This window comes from Photinus pyralis, unplaced genomic scaffold (assembly GCF_008802855.1).
Source record: "Photinus pyralis isolate 1611_PpyrPB1 unplaced genomic scaffold, Ppyr1.3 Ppyr1.4_LG5, whole genome shotgun sequence".
NCBI classification, from domain to species: Eukaryota; Metazoa; Arthropoda; class Insecta; order Coleoptera; family Lampyridae; genus Photinus; species Photinus pyralis.
Window position 1 is genome coordinate 15,186,333 of NW_022170596.1, and position 20,350 is coordinate 15,206,682.

Genomic DNA, 20,350 nt, shown 5'->3' on the forward strand with positions numbered 1-20,350 from the left:
AGAAAACGGCTTCTGAGTTACTCTACTCGACAACGCCAATAAACAGGTAAAATTGCCAGAGATTTTACGTGAATGATGGCCAATATTACCCACTGGTTTTAGAAGAATTCACAATGCCACGCTCTACAAGTACAACCTCGTTGGCTTTAAAACGGAAATGAAGTGAAAAAATTACGCGATCCTGCGCAAGGAAAGAAGCACGCGTACAAGTGGCGCCATCTCACCTATATCCTGCCTAACGTAGCAAGCGGTAATTTTGAAATTTGAATATAAATAAACTAAACTGTTACACCCCCCCTCTCCTTCGACAGGAGGGAAACTGAAAGTTTTCCGACGATCGAAAAACCCAGCACACACACTCGAAAAGGAAGCAAACAAATTGAAAACCCGAAAACCCACCCCAGTGTAAAAAAAACTCCCCCCCAAAGAATTTCACCTTCAAGAATTTTCCCAGGTTCTCCAGCAGCGGAAAAGGTATGCAAAATCAGGTATTGACATGCCCTCGCGTAAAGATGGAATCTCGCGCCGTCGGGTATCATGACAATAGCAACCCCTTTCCTACAACCCAATCCAACTACTAGTCACCCCCAAGAAAACCAAATCCAGTGCCCACCCAGAAGAAAGAAACCCTACAGTTTCAAGTGATGCAGCACCAAAATCCCCAAAATAAAGAAACCCCCCTCCTTGACTAAAAACGACACAAAAGCCCAAATTTTGACCCCCTTGCCGAAAAAGTGTAGAAGGAAACCCCCCAAAAAGAAGGTACCTTTCCAACCCAACTCCACCATGCACTAGCGTAATGAAATGAAGAAGGTGCTATGGATAGAAGACAGTAAGAGAGAAAGAAGAAATCACATTTGCGGAGAAAAAAAAACTCATTCATGCCGATTCCAGGGGTCCCATGGTCACCGAGGCTCGCACAGGGAAGGCGCACCCACCCCCTTCCTCTTGTGTGTCAACTACCCATCCATTCAAACATTCATTCATTCTATGGAACGGAAATGGAAGAAAGAAGAGTAGAAAAAGATAGAATATAGGAAACCGAAAAGAAAAGGGCAACCTCTCCCAAATTTCCCCTGAGGAAATTAGAAGAAGAAAAGTGTTTGAGGTGCAGATAGAAAAAGAAAGAAGGAGGATAATGGATCGGGACGAATCCCCTAGCAGGGGTTGTTGCTACGATCCGAGAGTCCATCCCCTGTGCCCAACCAAACCACCCAAAGAGTAAGAAGAAGAAGAAATATGGAACATATAACATATAAATACATATATCAAAGTCAAATCCAAGAATAAGAATACGTCAAAATTAGTGGTTCAAAATCGTCAACAAACAAGCAATCCGGCGACAATAAATGTCTAACCATGATCATCGGGTTCAATATAAGGTTTGAGATCCTGGACGTGCCACGTTCCAGAAGATTTACCATTAGAATCTTCCAACTCATAGGTCAAATACCCCATTTTACGGCTAACCGTAAATGGTCCTAAAAATCTGGGGGCTAACTTCGCTGAATAATCTTTAGTGGCATCAGACAAAGTCTTATTTTTACGCCAAACCAAATCTCCTATCTCATAGTTAACATGCCTACGTCGTAAGTCATAATGTTGTTTGTTGCGGTCATGACTGTCTTTAATGCGTGCAATAATTTTGTCGTACAGTCCTTGCTGTTGCGCTAACCGTTGTTCTACGTCAATCGGCTCATTGTCCGTCATGTCAGTGTCGAAGCTGTCCCCTCGAATACGAAATTCTTTCCCAAAATTAGCACGATAGGGAGTCACACCTATGGTTTCGTGCTTAGAAGTTCGAAGAGCACAAGCTATCGAAGCTAAATGAACGTCCCAATGTTTGTGATTGTTCTTAACGTAAGTGGCTATCAATTGCTTTACCACACGATTCTCCCTCTCCGCAGGATCAGCCTGTGGATGATAAAAAGGAGTAAACCGAACCTTTACACGGTAGCTTTCACACAGATCTAAGAAAAGTCTACTGCGCATCTGCACGCCATTGTCACAAATAAGAATTGTGGAGCTCCATACACAAGAAATACAGAATCTTCAATACATTTGACAAGAGTTTTGGCATTCGCCGTCCTTATGGGAAAAAGAAGTACAAATTTACTCATATAGTCACTAACAACTAATAAATGAGTTCGCCCTTGAGTGGATCGAGGTAAAGGACCAATAAAATCTAAGCTGATCATCTGCCACGGTTCATAAATTTGAGGATGTGAACCCATAAGCCCTGCAGGTCGAAGTTGTTCAGGTTTATGTTGTGCACAGGTGGTACAGCGAGAAATATAACGCTTAATATCGCCCTTCATTCTCGGCCAATAATATCGGTGATGAATGCGCCAAAAGGTCTTATAAACACCAAGGTGTCCTGAAGTAACATTATTGTGGTTCTCTTGTATAAGAGATTGTCTAAAATCAGAAGGAACAACAAGTTTCCATTTTTCATAATCATGAGATTGTAAAGCGGACTTGATATATTTATACAACAACGAATCTTTCACTCGCCAATCGGGATATTTATGAGGACTTCGCTCTAATCTTTCAAACATACCAAGGTACCAAGGGTCTTTAGAAGTTTTGAAATCGTTCGGATCCACCGTAACATCTGAAGAATGTACAGCTTCGATCACAGGTACAGTACGTGACAAAAGATCGGGAATAATATTGTCCTTGCCTTTACGATGGACAAGAGTAAAGGTATACGGCTGTAAACGAAGAGCCCAGCGTGCTAAACGTCCTTGGGGGTCTTTCAAAGAATGCAACCACAAAAGAGAATGGTGGTCAGTAATGACTGTAAAAGAAACTCCTTCGAGGTAATGTCGAAGTTGCTCTACCGCCCAAATGACTGCTAAGCACTCACGTTCAGTCGTGCTGCAATTTTGTTCCGCTCGGGATAATGATCGGGATAAATAACATACCACTCGCTCCCCATCCGGAAAAGTTTGAGTCAAGACAGCTCCTAGCCCATAAGCAGAAGCATCGGTCTGAAGGACAAAAGGTTTGGTAAAATCCGGGCAATTGAGCACAGGTGCAGTTGCCAAAAGTTCTTTTAATTTGAGAAAAGATTCCTCACATTCAGACGTCCATTCAAACTTAACATTTTTCCGAAGAAGTCTGGTTAAAGGAGCAAGAACGGTTGAAAAATCAGGAATGAACCTACGGTACCAACCGCAAGTTCCTAAGAAACGTCGTATATCATTCACCGTAGTGGGTGTTGGAATATCTAAAATCGCCTTGACTTTGTCAGGATCTGGGTGTAAGCCAAAGGAATCCACAACATACCCTAAATATTTAAGTTCTGAACGGCAGAAGTGACATTTGTTTTTATTCAGAGTGAAGCCAGCAGCAATTAATTTGTCAAAAACGGTGTTCAAAATTTTTAAATGTGAGTCAAAGTCTTGTGATATAATAACCACATCGTCCAAATAAACCAAAACGTTGGGTTGCAATTCAGGTCCCAAAATGGTATCGATAATGCGCTGAAAAGTCGCAGGGGCATTAGTCAAGCCGAAGGGCATCCTTCGAAATTGGAAAAGACCACGACCAGGCACAGTAAAAGCTGTGAAAGGGCGCGAATTCTCAGCAACCTCTATTTGCCAATAAGCTGACTTAATGTCCAGGGAACTAAGATATTTAGCGTCACGCAATTGGTCTAAGATGGTATTGATATAGGGCAAAGGAAAAGCGTCGCGCTCAGTTAAAGAGTTAAGTTTCCTATAGTCCACACAAAATCTATAGGTTTTGTCTTTCTTGGGAATCAGACAGACAGGGGAAGCCCATCCGCTGTTCGATGGTTCGATGACTCTGTCCCTAAGCATCTCATCAATGGTGTCGTTAATGATTTTCTGTTTAATCGGATTTACTGGATAGTACCGCTGTTTAATAGGAACAGCGCCCTCTACCAGGCGTATCTCGTGTCTACCTACTGGGGTTAATCCTAACTTGTCTCCCATGAGCGAAAATTTCAGATCTAAGAGGGTTTGTAAAGAATGGTGTTGTTCATCAGTGAGACGAGACTGTTCCACTATGGCCACACTAGGTTGAGTTGGCGTGCAAGAAGTAAAATGCCAACAGTCATCGCTAATATTCGGAATGATACCCATCCTATCCCAAAAATCTACTCCCAGGATTAAATTAGTAACCAAATCAGGCATCACCAACAAATCTAACAGCACAGTACGATCCTTTAAGGTAATTGGCACAGTGATGTAACCAATCGAATGTGCATCGGAGCTATTTGCTACCGTACAAGAAATAACTTTCGGTACAAAATTGAAATTGAGTATTTGCAATTGAATTAAAGTATCGGAATTGATAAAAGAACGTGAAGCGCCAGAATCTAATAATCCCAAAAAAGGAATGTCTAAAATTTTAATTTGGACATAAGGTCTCAAGTCATTTCCCACATGCTGTAATAAAAAGTCAAGTTTAGGTTTGGAAGAAATTTTCAAAATTTTTGTCGCCTGTACTAAAGAAACGTCACGACGACTTAATGAGCGTTTCTCGGAGCGTTTCCCGAACAAAAAGAACAACTGCGCACCGTAACGCCTTGTGCGCCACATTTCCAGCAAAATAATTGCCTTGGTTCAGGACAATCAACCCGATGATGACCTAATTTTTGGCAATTAAAGCAAGGAGAATTTGGAGTTTCCATTGCATAAATAGGTGGACGTGGTGACATTTGTCGACTACTGGTGGGACAGCTAAACCCAGGTTCGAGTAATGGTAATGATGTTCGGTTGCGTAAGGCGTGGTGTCTGTCTAAATCATGTTTGATATCGTCAAAACGTCTACATTCAATTAAAAGTTCATCTAATGTCTGAGGAACATTAGGACCTAATTTAGTCAAATAAAATGGTGATAAATTGCGTTTAATTAAACGGACTTGTTCATATTCTGGAGGTTGTAATTTTAGTCGTGAAAATAAACCCTGCATTACTGCAAAATAAATGTCTACTTTTTCATTCTGACCCTGTAAACGAGCTTTAATTTCGTCGAGCAAATCTTCCTCATAGTGTGGTGGTAGTAATGCATCTCGTAGTAATTGCACTAAGTGCTCCCATGAAGTAGCTTTATGAGAATTAATGTTGTACCAGGTGTTCGCAGTACCTTCAAATAAATCGTAGGCGGTCTCAAATAAAGTTGGATGATCTACTCCACGAGCACGAGCCATTCGCTCAACTCGGTCGATAAATGAATTCAAAGTTTCACCTCTACTATCCCCGGAAAATTTTAATCCCCATTTATGTACAGGAGTACTCGGTACGGATAATCTTGGTTGTAGTTCTGCAGTACGTCTAGTAGGTGTAGAAGAAACTACAGCAGTTGCTGAAGGCATAATTGAGTCGTTAAAATGAAAAGCTTTGTTATCGAGTGAAGCTCTTAATTGTCGAAATAAACCAACTAATTCCCCAAGTTTACTTAATTGTTCAGCAGAAGGCTGCAATAATGTGCGAGTCCTATGTAAACGTCTGTCGGCATGAGCTAGCATGGTAACAATTGACAAATATGAACCTCCCCCAAAAGCATCATCAAAATTGTCAATCTTATTCTGAAGGATCACTGTCAATTCAGTAAGAGCAGCTAAATCCTGAGCAAAGGTAAAAGGGTACTCTGGAGCAACATAACCAGGTGCTTTCTCTAACTCTAACAATTTTCTGAGAATTAAACGACTTTCGTTCATATTACTCCCCATTTGTCCCGCTCTAATCTCAATTTCATATTGGAGTTCAGTCTCTCTAAATCGGTTAATTTCCATAGCCATGATCACACAATAAATTCAAAATACAAATATAAAAAGATAACACAATATAGGTACCTGTTAAATACCAAGAAATACACAAATATCAGTAATAACCACAAATAAAAAAAATAAGTTGCAAGTACGAAGTTCAATTTAGAAGAGATAATTTAAAAATAAGGCCAAAAACTTAAATTTAAACAAATTATGCCCAGGCCACACGTTGAAGGGTGTCACTTTATAACGTGAGGTTAGTTCGGCGCTGTAAAACTCAAACCCCGCCGCATAAACGGTCAGCTAGCTCAGATTCTTAATTAAAAGAAGGGCTCGAGATGAGAATCTTCCACAGCGGTTTGTTCGTTTGGGCATATAACATAAGTTTTTGATCTTTGGTAGTCACTAGAAATGATTAGTTGAGCGCCACCCCATTTTGCACAAATTCTGACCTCTCCTGTATAGAAATTGGGAAAACACAAGAGAGCCAAATAATAAATTCACTACGAGCAATTCTGATTTATTAATCCTGACAAAACGGTGCAGGATCGGCAAATAAAATGTATCTTCAATACGACAATAACAAATACTTTAAATGACAAAAACAATCCCCCAAATAAATTCCTGAACACTTCCCTAATAATTACGTTACCAGCCCCCTACAACAATGATCGAGCAAAAATGTAGTTAAGATTTCAATGGATTCAAAGATTGAATTAAGTTAACCCGAATAACAACTCATATAGGCAACACTGGGTACAAGTAAATTAAAAGTCTTACCTTGAATAACACATACGCTGTCTTCTCCGAAAAAGAGCTCTCCTTCGAAGTTCCAGTTCTGTAACACAAAAACAAACCCCAAGCTACAACGCTCGGGACGATTATATGAGCCGGAAGGGCCAAAAATAGCTTACTCGTAGCCGGCTCGTTTACCCATACGTTAAATACAGGTGCGTTGCTCTTGAAGAGAGTCACGACCTCAAACACTTGATGCGAACAAAATACAAAGCTCAGATCATAAATCGTCGGAAGGTTACACTAGATTAACGGTATTGAAGCAAATAAAAAAAAGGTTGTGTAAAAGATCGTATCTTCCGAAAATTCCACCATCAGCTGGTCGCTCCCGGTATCGTTTAGGTGTTAGCGCTTATCTACTCGGTGGTACGCCGGATAGCTGCCGGCAATCAGGTGTTCGTACTCCGGAATATTCGCAAGATGCAAATTCATTTACATACAAGGATTCGTCGGTACAAGAATTCATCTACTACATGGATTGATCGGTACAAGAATTCGTCTACTACCTGGACCCCCTAAAAGTAATGAAGATGTAACACTCCCTAACGAGATTTTTAATAACATACCTGAAATCGTCAGGAGGGTAATGAAAAATACTTAAATCAATGAAATAGGGAAATTATCCAACCTCAAATTGTGACTCTGAAAGAATTTTAGATAACATAACGTAAAAGAAAGTCAACGCCATTTCACTTACATGTAGGTAGGGCGATGAACTTCCACCAGATATAGCCTCACAACGGAGAAAACGGCTTCTGAGTTACTCTACTCGAAAACGCCAATAAACAGGTAAAATTGCCAGAGATTTTACGTGAATGATGGCAAATATTACCCACTGGTTTTAGAAGAATTCACAATGCCACGCTCTACAAGTACAACCTCGTTGGCTTTAAAACGGAAATGAAGTGAAAAATTAACGCGATCCTGCGCAAGGAAAGAAGCACGCGTACAAGTGGCGCCATCTCACCTATATCCTGCCTAATGTAGCAAGCGGTAATTTTGAAATTTGAATATGGATAAACTAAACTGTTACACCGTGACATATAAACCTTGGAGTTTCGATATATTGAAGCTCATATATTGAAGATTGATTCCTGAACATGAAAACTTGAAAACCGAAGTCTTAAAAGTCACATCTTGAAGCCTGAAAAGGCACGAATCTTGAACTGTGGATCTTAAAGTTTAAATCCTGAGTCTCAATGGCCAGTTTTCATTATGCGCGCTATCTGGTGACCAGAGTTGGACTGGGTTAAGCATAGAGTGACCCGGTGACCCAGTTAGTTTACTGACCCAGTGACCCGGTGACCCAGTTGACCCGGTGACCCAGCGTGACCCGGTGACCCAGTTTGACCCGGTGACCCAGCTTGACCCGGTGACCCAGCTTGACCCAGTGACCCATCTTGACCCAGCTTTACTTAGTGACCCATCTTGACCCGGTGACCCAGTAATTAAATTCTTGTTAGGTATCATCCAAAACAATTTCAAGTAACTTTTAATTAAAAAAAAACTTCCTCAATAATATTCGCCAACAAGCACGTAGCCCAATTTCATTCAAGAGAACTAATACCTAATAAAATCAAATGCATTTGTTTGTAGTTTGTAGTCAAGTAGTCAATGAAAGTATTTAGAGAAAAGATTTATTTGGATTAAGCTAACTAGTAGAAAAAAATTAAATGTGAATGAACACCACTGTAAGCAAACGGGTAAGCCCTGAAGCAAAGAAATAACATTATTGTAATACAATTCGGGACATGGAAAGTTTTTTACGGCAGTATTAAAGCAAACATCACAGAAATGGCAGTTGTCAAGCAATCGAGTATTATTTTCAACAAACCAGCATTTCATTTATTTCATAATCTGTACACTTGAACCGAGGGCACTGACTTAACTGCGTTATTCGATCAAACTAGGTTACTTGGTCGAATTGGGTCCCCGGGTGAAATTGGGTCGCTGGGTCAAACTGGGTCACTGGGTCAAACTGGGTCACTGGGTCAAGTTGGGTCACTGGGTCAAACTGGGTCACTGGGTCAAACTGGGTCACTGGGTCAAACTGGGTCACTGGGTCTAACTGAAAAGAGTATGAAGTGACCCAGAGACCCAGTGACCCAGTTTAATTCAGTGACCCAGGTGACCCAGTTGACCCAGTGACCCAGTCCAACTCTGCTGGTGACTGTGCATATAAGCTGTGTCGTGTTGTTGAAAATCGTTGAGAGTAGTTTGATTTCAAAATAAGAACCAAGGTTGCGGAATCACTTTGCATTCTGCAATGCGACATTATATTTACATGTCATAGAATATATTTCCAACCCTTTCACGCGGTTTCTACTCTTCACACACAAATAGTTTATTTATTTACGTACACCCTCATGTGAAAGGAAGTTGTTGTTATGCATGGGAAAAGAACGGAGTTTTCAAGTTCAGAAAGCATGTAATTGGAATTAAACTATGTCGTCTTTAAACACTTTAATTGACTTATTATATTAATTTTATGTAGAAGAGTAAGATGTCATTATGAAAATTATGGCATTACGAATAAGAGGTAGGTCATTAAATACACGTATGTTAGCCGTGTAACTACAACTTTACCAAATACAAAATAAAGGACCTTGAAAGATAATTATCATAAAGAATGAATAGCTGAAAAACACTTTCTCAGGTATTTGTGTGCAAATTTATAATAATTTAATCGCACTTAGTGATGGACCTTTGTATCTCTAAATAAATCCATAGCAAAAGGTAAATATGACAGAGCTACAAATCGAACGAAGTATATAAGGAAAAACTTCACAGTCTCTGAAAAACGGACACAAACAGTCGATTTCTTTATTGTTCTAAAGCGGCGGCTGTCTCTTGAAAAAAACCACGTATCATTAACATCGTCATGGACAAACAAAATCATTGTTCTGTTACTAATATAGCATCAAAACGTGCAGGTGAAAGTTTGTCACGGCTTAAGAAAACCGAAAGTCTCAACGCGACGATAGTGTAATATGCAAATATAAAAGCTTAAAATTCGAACAAACTTGCTACTTCAACCCGCAATTATCATTTTTGTCCGTGTTAAAAGCGAATGGTTAAAATTTTAATAATAATGGGGATAATCAAATAAGCGAGGAAATTGAATCATGCAAAATCCGGAATCATTTGCATAATACCGGTGAAATAATTCGCATTCTCTAATAAACGTGCAGTTTATATAAATAACTGATTTTGTTGCAGTAAAGTTAGAAAAGCTCTGTCTCAAAAGGGCGAAATTTTCGTATTCCTTTAAGTTAGAAGATATTCCGGTGAGAAGGGAACATAGTCAGTCTATTTAGCAGGAAGACAATACAATTATCTGACATAGCGTCCAAGTAAAGAGTTTCTGTTTTAGCAACTTTTTGAGAACGAAAAAATGCGCCATTGTTGTATACAATTGAAGTAAGTGATATTTGAGAAAGAAGAGGAGATTTTAGGTATAAGTATAATCCGTCTTGATGAGATTTGTTTGCCAGTTTTTCAGGATCAGGGATATTTTTGTCTTGCTCGCTTGTTATAGTGGTACATTCGAAAAATCTGCTGCTTTTTATCTAATTCTTGTACTTAAAACCGTTTAACGTAATAATTAAATTTATTTATCCACAGCATTTCAAACCGATATCCCTTGAACTTTTGAGATGTCGAAGTCGTTTGTTAGTATGTTTTAGTAATATTTTGCGGTTTGTTGATTGCTATAGTTATCAAAATTTGGACGTTACACACAGTGTAAGTGCGAGATCAAATCAGCATGCTAGGTTACTTCTTCGTGGTCGGCACGTTCAGGTTGGTCGGTGTTCCTCGCTAATAATTCAATGTCGGCAGTTTTAAGTATTATTATATTATGGCGATTAACCGGATGTGTGAATTGTCGAATTAGTATGGGTTAAGCCTAAACACTATTTCTCTCATTGTGGAGGATATAATTAAATTTAGTGACTACGTAAGTGCACGGCGATTTTCATAAACACGTGGTGCATTGTGCGTTTTAGGACTTTTCCATGCCTTTTATATGAGGCTTGAACCAAATTACTTCTATACCGTAGTCTTATTTTAATTTTCCAAATAACCCTCTTATTAAATGTTTGTGTTTGAGGGAATTTGGCATGTAATTTTTGTACAGAATTTTCAAGTTTACATTCGAGTTTAAGACCACATTCAATTTCAATTCTCGTATAATTACAAGCATACTATACTATGCATAGCAAGTGTCTGTGAGTGAAAACAAAACGGAAATAAATTAAAAGGAATTGTATTTCTAATGTGCGAATATGGTTCTGGTTCTGGTTCCTGGTCGGTAAGAGGTGCGGGAATTACGTTCGTCGAATTCTTAACAATCACTCTTTTATAAGGACAAGGAGAAGCACAGAACAAATGGGATTTAATTTCAAAGGACGGAGAATGGATGGAGGCAGGAATTTTACAACCCATACTACAGGATGTTTACAAATACAATTTTTGACGTTGCCACTTTTATATTTTATTTTTCATTTGCCTATTATAGCGAATTATATCTGTCATATGAGATGTATAAAGCAGTCTATGACGTCCGAGGGCATAATGGATTGACATCTCATGCCCTCAAACGGCCTGTCAAATATATTGATGGAGTTATATTATGTAATAAAAAAAGATGCTACTTGATTCGTATCAATAATCATTACATTTGCATATTGGAAATGCCGAGGGAAATGCATTATTTGGAACGATGAAAAATAAAATTTCGTATGCACCTCAGGCATTATTCGATATTTAACCCTCGGGCGACTTACAATCCCTCGAGCCGGAGACCCCCGGGCTCTGTCGCCCTCGGCATAAATATCGTCATAATGCCCTTGATGCATAAATATCTATTCTTACAATTAACTTTTTTGCGGATCATACACAAAAATAAATTGATGGTGATTTCTTCAAAACGAAACGTTGTATTGAAAATCTCTCAACGGTGTCTTGTAGAGCTCAAATAGTGGCAATGAGAAAATGTTTTCTATTCAAATAACATCAGAAAACAGTAAAAACGAAATCGGTAAATTTAGGTTCGCCTAACATATCTTCGGAAGTAATCGGAATTTTCACGTTTTCTTTACAGCATCATAATAACTTTAATTGTGCCACTTTTCTCTAATTTAATCATCGTCGTATCTTCTATGGTGTCCGAGATCTCCATATTTTGGCCTTTAAACTTGAAAAGTCATTCACTAGCTTTTTTTGGTAATTATTGTTTGTTAGTAAATCAACTTAGGGTCCTATTCTTGAACGTGGAACTTCCGTGTGAGTGAGTGAGTGAGTGAGTGAGTGAGTATGACGTCATGTCGAGCGATTTTCGTATATTCTTGACACTTTCCGCCAATTTTTCCAATCTCCAGTGCTATTCAAAGTAGCCGTACCTACTTTCCACTTCTACTGTATACCTTTATTCGTACAATTAGTGGATGGAAAATAGAATCCACCCTTCGATAAATTACAGGCGGTTAACTTGGGTTTGCTCGAGGCGTTGAGTTGACAATTCTCACCCTCGATAACGACGACTTCAAAATAAACAAAATCTTTCCTGTAATATGAATCAATTATGCCATCTCCCACGAGTCACTGGCCCCTTAAATTTTCAAACGCATTCACAGTCAGAACCGTATTTCAGGAGGACCATTCGCCCATATGCCAAGTCGAAAAAATTTACGTAAAATTCGAATCAATAAAATCCGTTAACGGGCTTCCGTTACATAACTCGACTTATGTACAATGTTATGGGCAAATTTCCGGAAATTTCTCTGATTGAAATTAGACAGGCTCTGTTGATGCTGAGAATACAGCACTGGGATTGGATTACCACCAGACAGTACACCTTTAAAAAGGGGGTAGTGTAACGCATATGAAGCTTCTAATGGTGTTGTTTGGCGTCGTCTCGGCTGATCGCAATTGTTATATTGTTCCAGAACATTTAATTAACTGATTGAAATTAGACAGGCTCTGTTGATGCTGAGAATACAGCACTGGGATTGGATTACCACCAGACAGTACACCTTTAAAAAGGGGGTAGTGTAACGCATATGAAGCTTCTAATGGTGTTGTTTGGCGTCGTCTCGGCTGATCGCAATTGTTATATTGTTCCAGAACATTTAATTAATTTCATTTCCCACATTACCGCAAATTTTCAGGTGTTAACATAAATTAAATGAACTGCGATTCACTAGGGACAGTTGCCCGACACGAAATAACATATTGATGCGACTTATATAATTAGAACCTACCTAACAAGTAATGGAATTGATCCTGGACTTTTGTTACCTACCTACTAATTATTTACGACGAATTAAGTAAATAAACAAATACGTAATAAATATTCTACGCACATTTCACATCAAACGCGATTTACATGCTTAAATTTAATTACTTTGGTAACTGTTTGTAGTCAACCGTAAGTATAGATTGCCGTTTGAGTTTCATTGCAAGAATTTTTCGCTAACCACCATCGAAATTGCTTTATTTTCTAATTTTCTGTGTTACACAGTGGTACACATACAGAGCGCTAGTAGAAGAATAAGGGCTAAATCCGAAGTTACGCAAACAGGAAACCGAATTTCACCTTTCGAATAAAAATGTTCCAAGATCAATCATTCCGAAAATAAGACTGATCACGTTCTGAGGCAAACCAAGCACAGGAGATGAAGTGAATGAATAGTGATACGCAATTTTTTCTTACTCGAGTCGTCGCATCCCACTTCCGCCTTTTTTTACTTTTGAGTTATAACACCATTCGACCTTTATTACCGCATATTTATTTTTCCGATCTTTCCTTAACGCAATATAAAGCATAACTACGGAAAGAGAAAATGGGGAGAATACAAAGTACATTAGCGAATTTAAAATTATTACGACGGATCTAATATGCAAGTTAGTACCCTTGTGAAAGTTATATCCAGTTCGGAATATAAAGATGAAGAATATAAAAAGTAAAGGTCCAAACCGCTACCGTTCGGCATGTCAAGTGGTTTTAATTTGATTTCATTTTTTGAATATTTGCGTTCAGGGGATAGGTGAATTTAATTCATATTAGGTACGTATATAAATAAAAGGGTCCTTGAAGCGTAATTTAAATGCAAATTAGTTATATCTTGAGTTGCATTCAATAAGAATGTATCTAATAAGTACACAAACATCGCCTCTCTCAAGTGCAACAACTGAAATAGACCTTCTTGCTGATGGTAATTTAATTTTGCTTTGTAAATCCGTGAGCCTAACTTGCTACCAAGTTTCGTATAGAGAAAAGTTCGTGTAGTAGGTACTTGTTGACCTATCCCACGCATTTGTGCGTAAAGTAGAAAGTGGCTACGCAATTATGTAAATCGAGCACTTACCTGTTATTTGGATGCCGTTTTCGCTTTTAAATGTATCCCAAAAGGCGAAAAAATTGTCCACTTCAAGATTAAGAATCTGTTGCTTGCCGATGGCCGTAATGTTTGGTAACTCAATGTTCGCGTCGGCCGGAAGAAGACAGCCGGCCAAAAATAATAAGAGACAACCGACGACGCTTCGTCGTGTCATGATTGAAAGTGCGTCTTTCGTGCTTGTGGTAGCGACGATTACTGAAAGAACCATAACCATCAGCTGAAGCAACTCTCATTGCTAGGGAGTCGTGTCGACTAGACACGCGCAAAAATCGATCCGAGCTTCTGTGTGGCACGCGCATAAGTAGATAAGTACAAAAGAAAAGATTTTTTATTGCTATTGCTATTATTTCATTCAGCTAGTTACGTGATTTAAGTTGGGAAAGTATCCTGTGATCGCAACAGTTGTCAGTCTATCTAATCGCAGCGCTTTCGCCTCGTCTTCAGGCCGCAACAGCGACAGATTGCCATTTTATTCCAAATTTAATTAAAGTGCAAAATTTGCAATTTTCCTTATTTAATCCTCGGATTAATTTTAAAAGTTTAGGGAAACTTTCCTCCATTTTATTATTTATGCATTTTCCTCAGATGAAAAGTGCGCGAAAAAAGAATTATTTACCATTAAGCTTTTTATTAATATCTAAAAGGTATTATCTTTCTCATTTCGTTAATTAAAATATAATTACGCTCCCTTCTAGATGTATTTGAAGCACTCATCGCACGCGCAATTAATTTCCAGTAATTAATCCCCACCTTTAAAAACGTTACACAAATACATACGGTAAACAAACAGGCAAATTTAGCTTTCATTAATTTAAACAATGGAAATTACCAATACTAAATTTCTAGTTGACATCACACTGTGATTCACTGCTGCTACATCATAGATACAAATGCTTATTCATGCATGGTAGCGAATTTTCCAAACTTAGTAACAGTTGGGTCCAAAATGTATATTAAAATACATATAAAGCGTATCTATCTATATTAAACTTTGTCAGCAAATTGCGGGCCCACGATTCGCTTGGCTGATCATGTCTATATAGTTGGAACGATTTCGATAATTGCGTTTTTTATTCCACATCAGTCTGCACGTGAAGTGGCAAATTTGCGGAAAATTGATAATGATTACTAAAATACTAATCAATTTTCGGAAGACGTAACGTAGCTTTGAGGGAAATTTCAGTGAGTAATATTGGTAGTAATACTATACAAAAATGTTGTATCTACTCCAAATGAGAACGATATTTTATAGTGGTCATGAATAATCAAAGAGTAAACCCTTATTTAATAAATGTAGCAAGCTGACTGGTTAAGTAGGCGCCATTCCGCACAGATCGGTGCAAGAGTTACCTCATACCAGTGGCGTAACTTCATTTTAGAGGCCCGTCTTCAAAAACATTTGGGGCCCTTTCCTTATATCAGCAATTTTTAAACGATGTTTATCTGTATATGTAGAAAATAGTGTCTTGATTTAGCTTTGCTGATTTTGCATTTTGGAATTCATTGGTTCACAGGTGCATTATAAAATTTAGCGTCACTGCATTCGTCAGAATCTAGTTGATTTTGTTCGAACTTTAATTGTCATGTAATATTTGTGCCATAACAAAAGGTAATAGTACTTAAATTTTATTTGTAACTCTTCGCTTTATTGTGACTTCAGCTATTTGTAACTAGGGGTAGGTAACCCCTGAATTTGTTTGTTATTCAATTGTTTCACTTTAAATGTTATCCTTATTTTGATTTGTTTAATATTACTCTTTGATATTGGCCAGTTCCTTCGATGTTTAAACTCGTTTAGTTTGATTAGCGACTTCAATTCTTTGTGTATGAATCTGCCTTTTTTTAAATGTCTGTTACTCCGTGCAGAGGTAAATGCTGGAGCTCGTGCTGGAGTCTTAAAATTACTTAGCGGCATTCATCTCGAAATACAACTTCAGTCTAAGGTTACCGTATCCAAGACCTCCAGATACCTTCTGGATTGGAGAAGGTCTCGCTAATTAACAAAGTAGGTATTTCAGGTACTTTATATAAGAGACTTCGGAATGTTATATTTAACAAATGGGCAAGGAGATTGTTCACCTATATTTACCCTCCATTAACAATGATTCAGAATTTTCTCCGGACTGTAACTCTAAACTATAAAAGGAAGTATGTGCATGGCCCTTCGTTTTTTTTTCAATTTTTTTCAGAATTTTTTATAAACGAATTAAATTTGTGTACATTTTTTGCCGGGGCCCCTTTTTAGTCGGGGCCTGTCCTCATTGTGTACCTTTGAGGCATTGTAGTTACGCCACTGCCTCGTACGTGCTCTGGTCACGATCATAAGGGATGCTATAAGTAGATCATATATGATATAATATGATAACATTGGTGAGTTTGGACTTGTGAGTGTCTTCCACGTGTAGGCGGTGAGTGTATTGTATAGGCCATCGTACTGGCCTTGCTTGGTTGTTGGGCTTTTGTAAAACCTTGGCAGATATCCGGATAAATTGCTGATTTTTTATGAGGAATTCAAAAATGGCATCCGAAAAGATAGTGCCATTTGCAATAAGAAAGTTCCGGTATCGCTCTGATACAACCGGAAAAGCGGCCATCTTGAAAATATGTTTAAATGATTCCTTTTGATCGATTGTTCAAAAAAGGTAATGGGTCCCGAACTAAAATTCCAAACCGTTCCTGAGATACTTTTAATGGTCCACTTAAAAACAGAAACATGATAGAAAAAAGTAACTTTTAAAAACGTTAAGTTGCCCCCCCCCCCTTTTTTGAAAATTTGTCATGGCTTAACCGTGGCGCTAGCTTTAATTCAAGTGACGCATTTGAGCGAATATCCAGATGTATCAGATGGCATAGATACCAGCGACAAAATATGTAGTGTGGGAGGGGGGCTACATATACTTGGCCCCTCCCAAATGTGTTTTCGGATTGCTAAAAAACGATAATAATGTAAGAGTTATTATCGGCGGTGCCTGTGAGCACATAACGAGCGCATTACTTTATAATAAAACGACCATCAAATTTCTAAGTGGGGGGGGGGGGGGGCAGGTTAAAGCTACTAACTAACCGCACTTAGGTACAAACTAAACGGACTACGCCCTACGGAGAATGACGTGCCGGAAAAGCCGAGATACTCACGATTGGAGTGGAAGTGGCTGCTTAGAGTTGGGGGGGGGGGTTACTCTTTGTAGTGTAATAATATGAGCTTGTTAAAAACTGTATGATTGTGTAAAATTCAATATCCAGGATATCCGTCGATATGTAATGAAATTGGCTATTACAGCAATGTAGACAAGTAAGTAGCAAGGTTGGCAAACTCGCAGACATTAACTTGACAGGTCATCGGGTTTGACGACGATTGCTGTTGAAGAGTGTAAAACTTGCATCGAACCAGTGAAGTTGGAAATAAACTCTCTTCCCCAAATGCCTACATTTATTACTAAATAATCCCAACCCCACAACTTCGAAGACCCCCTTACAGGAGCCAGTATTCAATTAATCATGTTTTAGGCAACCTTAGTGAATAGTTTCCGGCGTTTAATAGTAATATTCGAGGAAATAGAAAAAAATATATTATAGTATTTCGATTAAGTAGTTGAATGGGTTGCTGTAATTTGCGCCACTGAACATCTAAAAAATTGATGTATATGTTCTTCTCTACAATTTTTCTGTCTTGACATTTTTTCTTAAAATGCTTAGTTTTAGAGTTATTAATCAAAATTTCAAAAAAGGTAGATTTGCGCCACTTAGGGGTGGTTTTAGGGTGACGGGCTCAACGCATGGGCGCTGGGGTTTCAGACGGTACCTTGCCAAATTTCAACTTGTCTCTAATTTGTTGAACGTCATCCTGTATGGTCCCTGTACTATTTAATCAAGGGCTGAAACAGAAGACGTTAGGTGCACTTTTTTTATAATTTTTGTTACGCATGGATTAAGATATGTATTAGGTATATACCCTGTACATAAAGTCCGGGAACACTTATTTATTTCACAAGGACGTGCTACAGAAGAGGACAGATGTTTCATGTCATCAGATATCACTCCGTGTGACACATTAAAGATGTAAGTACCGCCTTTTCCACGTGATCTAAAAGAGGAGGGAGAGAATACGAGAAGCGACTGCCACACTGATTTGCTGCATAACCGTAAATGTTGATAGGAACTGCCTTGTTGTGGTATCGGAACTATAAAAACTTCTAGCGGACCTGAAGCGAGGTAGTTGATAGTTTCTATTTATACTTTATGTCACATAGGTAGGTATCAATGTAAATTTGAGGAAGAAATACGAAACAGTTCAGCGTCCAAAAGAGAAGGCATCAGAATATATAACGGGCATTTTAACAAAAACTTCCACTATACACCAAGGGTACATTTTGAGCCAAAACCAGCCATTGTATATCCAAGCAGGAATATAAGACCAAGAAGACCAGTACCAAGAAATTCTCAGTTCAAAACCTAGAGAATCCAATCCATGGAGGGGGCAAGGAGTCATCTTAAGCACAACTGCCATCAAACGTTTTGCTCACGATGTGGGAAATATGGTGTATTATCTCAAAATTGTTTTTGTAGGTTTTAAAAAAATGAGTTTCGCCAGTGAGGAACACAAACATACTGTTACCAGCCAAACAACCCCAACGATCCACGATTACTCATGGATGTAATCGTGTACAACCACGTGTGTCCCGTTTTAATAGATACTGGGGCCACTTGCAACTGCATGGGAACAAAAGTGTTACACAACAGCATATCTTACTGGTTATTAAAGAAGGTACTGGTGTACAGCTAGCAGAAGGAACCATAGTTCAAACACTGGGGTGTGACCAGTTTCCATGTATCATGACACAAACCAAAACACTAGAGTGGATTCCTGCCAACGATAACCGCTAACATCATCAAAGGACACGATTTTTTGAAGAAAGAACATCCCATTATTGACCCGTACCAATTGGCGTCCAGGCCAGGCCTGACCGGGATAAGAGCACCTGACCAGGAACAACAGTAGCAGCTCAACCAGTTTCTGGAACAAGAGTTGGAAACATTTAAAACATCACCCGGTAGACAAAATTTACTAAAACATACCATTACCTACTCTTAAACCATTCTTATCCACGAAACCCAGGAAGTGCCCCAAATGCTCCAAGATGGCATCATCGACCCGTGAAATAGTCCTTGGAGTTCACTCAGAGTGCTGGCGAGGAAAACTTCAGGAAAATACCGGTTTTGTGTAGACTACCTAATAGTTAACTATTAACGACGCATATCCTTTACCATTCGTGCAAGGTATTTTAAGCAAACTAAGGTTATATGAGCACCCTTGATTTATAATCGGTATACTGGCAGGTATCGTTAAGCGAAGATGGAAAACCTATTATTCCCAGAAGATACGAAAACGAGCCTAAACTGGAGCTAATGGGCGCCGTTGATGTAACCGAAAATATACAATGCAACTGGTACAAGAAGTTATTAGAAGAAATAACCGTAAGTATAGATTTAATTCGTCCATTTTCCAGGTCCAGTCAAGGAAAAGTAGCGGACGTTTGAAATTTGAAGTGAGGTCGAACAGCGGTTTCTTTCAGTTTAGGGTCTGGATTGATTTTTTTTCGGTTGCTCAGTTTTTCTAATTTGGTTATGCAAAATATCTTTATATCTTTATATTTTCTTAAATTGCTGTATGTCGGCGAATGGTACTGAAATACCATCTTGACTTATTAACGCTGGCGACGCGGATGAGGCGGATGTAAACGATTAGTTCGGATTACAGGGGACTTTGTATATTTATGTCGCTGTCGAGGCTGATACGTAGCGTCATCAGTATTTTTCTAAGTTCTAATTGGATGAAAAAATTAGTTTTATTAGGGAAGAAAGTTGCGTCCCGAAATGGGTGTCCCGCAAAAAAGAAAAGTAGCGGGAGGTTGGACGTTCGGGGAGAACCGAACATCTAACCGTGAGATAATTCGCAGCGAGCCGCGAGAGAATCAGAATGGAACGGCTAGTTAAACTAGCTGTAACTGTAGTTTTATACGTCGGTAATACACTAATACTCGAGAGCTTGATATGTATCGGAGAAATTTTGTGCGCCTACGTTTGCGAATCAAAAACTATTACGAAAATTCGAACAATAATCGTTTTAGTTTTTAGTGACCATCATCCACAACGGATAAGTTACGGTTTAGAAGCTATTACGATAGATACGAACAATAGTGGAAGTTTTAATCCAAAAAGGATTAAAATCGTGTGACCTTAAACCAGGTTGAATTGCGAAACAACGGATGATATTCGCTAGTACGAACAACGGCCCTGAAAACCGTATTATCGTAATATTTCAAACGGGAATGGACTTATAATAAAAACGTAATTCGTCGCACGTCTGAAGCAGTCGGTAATATCCTTCTATGAAACTGACTCTTACTTC

General features: G+C 38.7%; 1 protein-coding gene across 1 annotated transcript in view; it reads left to right on the plus strand.

Annotated features, from left to right (window-relative positions):
• LOC116170235 overlaps positions 1–19,931 on the plus strand; it is a 21,101-nt gene extending 1,170 nt beyond the window's left edge. The window contains exons 2-3 of the mRNA XM_031486475.1: positions 19,290–19,416; positions 19,899–19,931. Coding sequence (XP_031342335.1) covers positions 19,290–19,416; positions 19,899–19,931 — 160 coding nt within the window. The remainder of the gene's footprint in view (positions 1–19,289; positions 19,417–19,898) is intronic.
• The last annotated feature ends 419 nt before the right edge of the window (positions 19,932–20,350 follow it).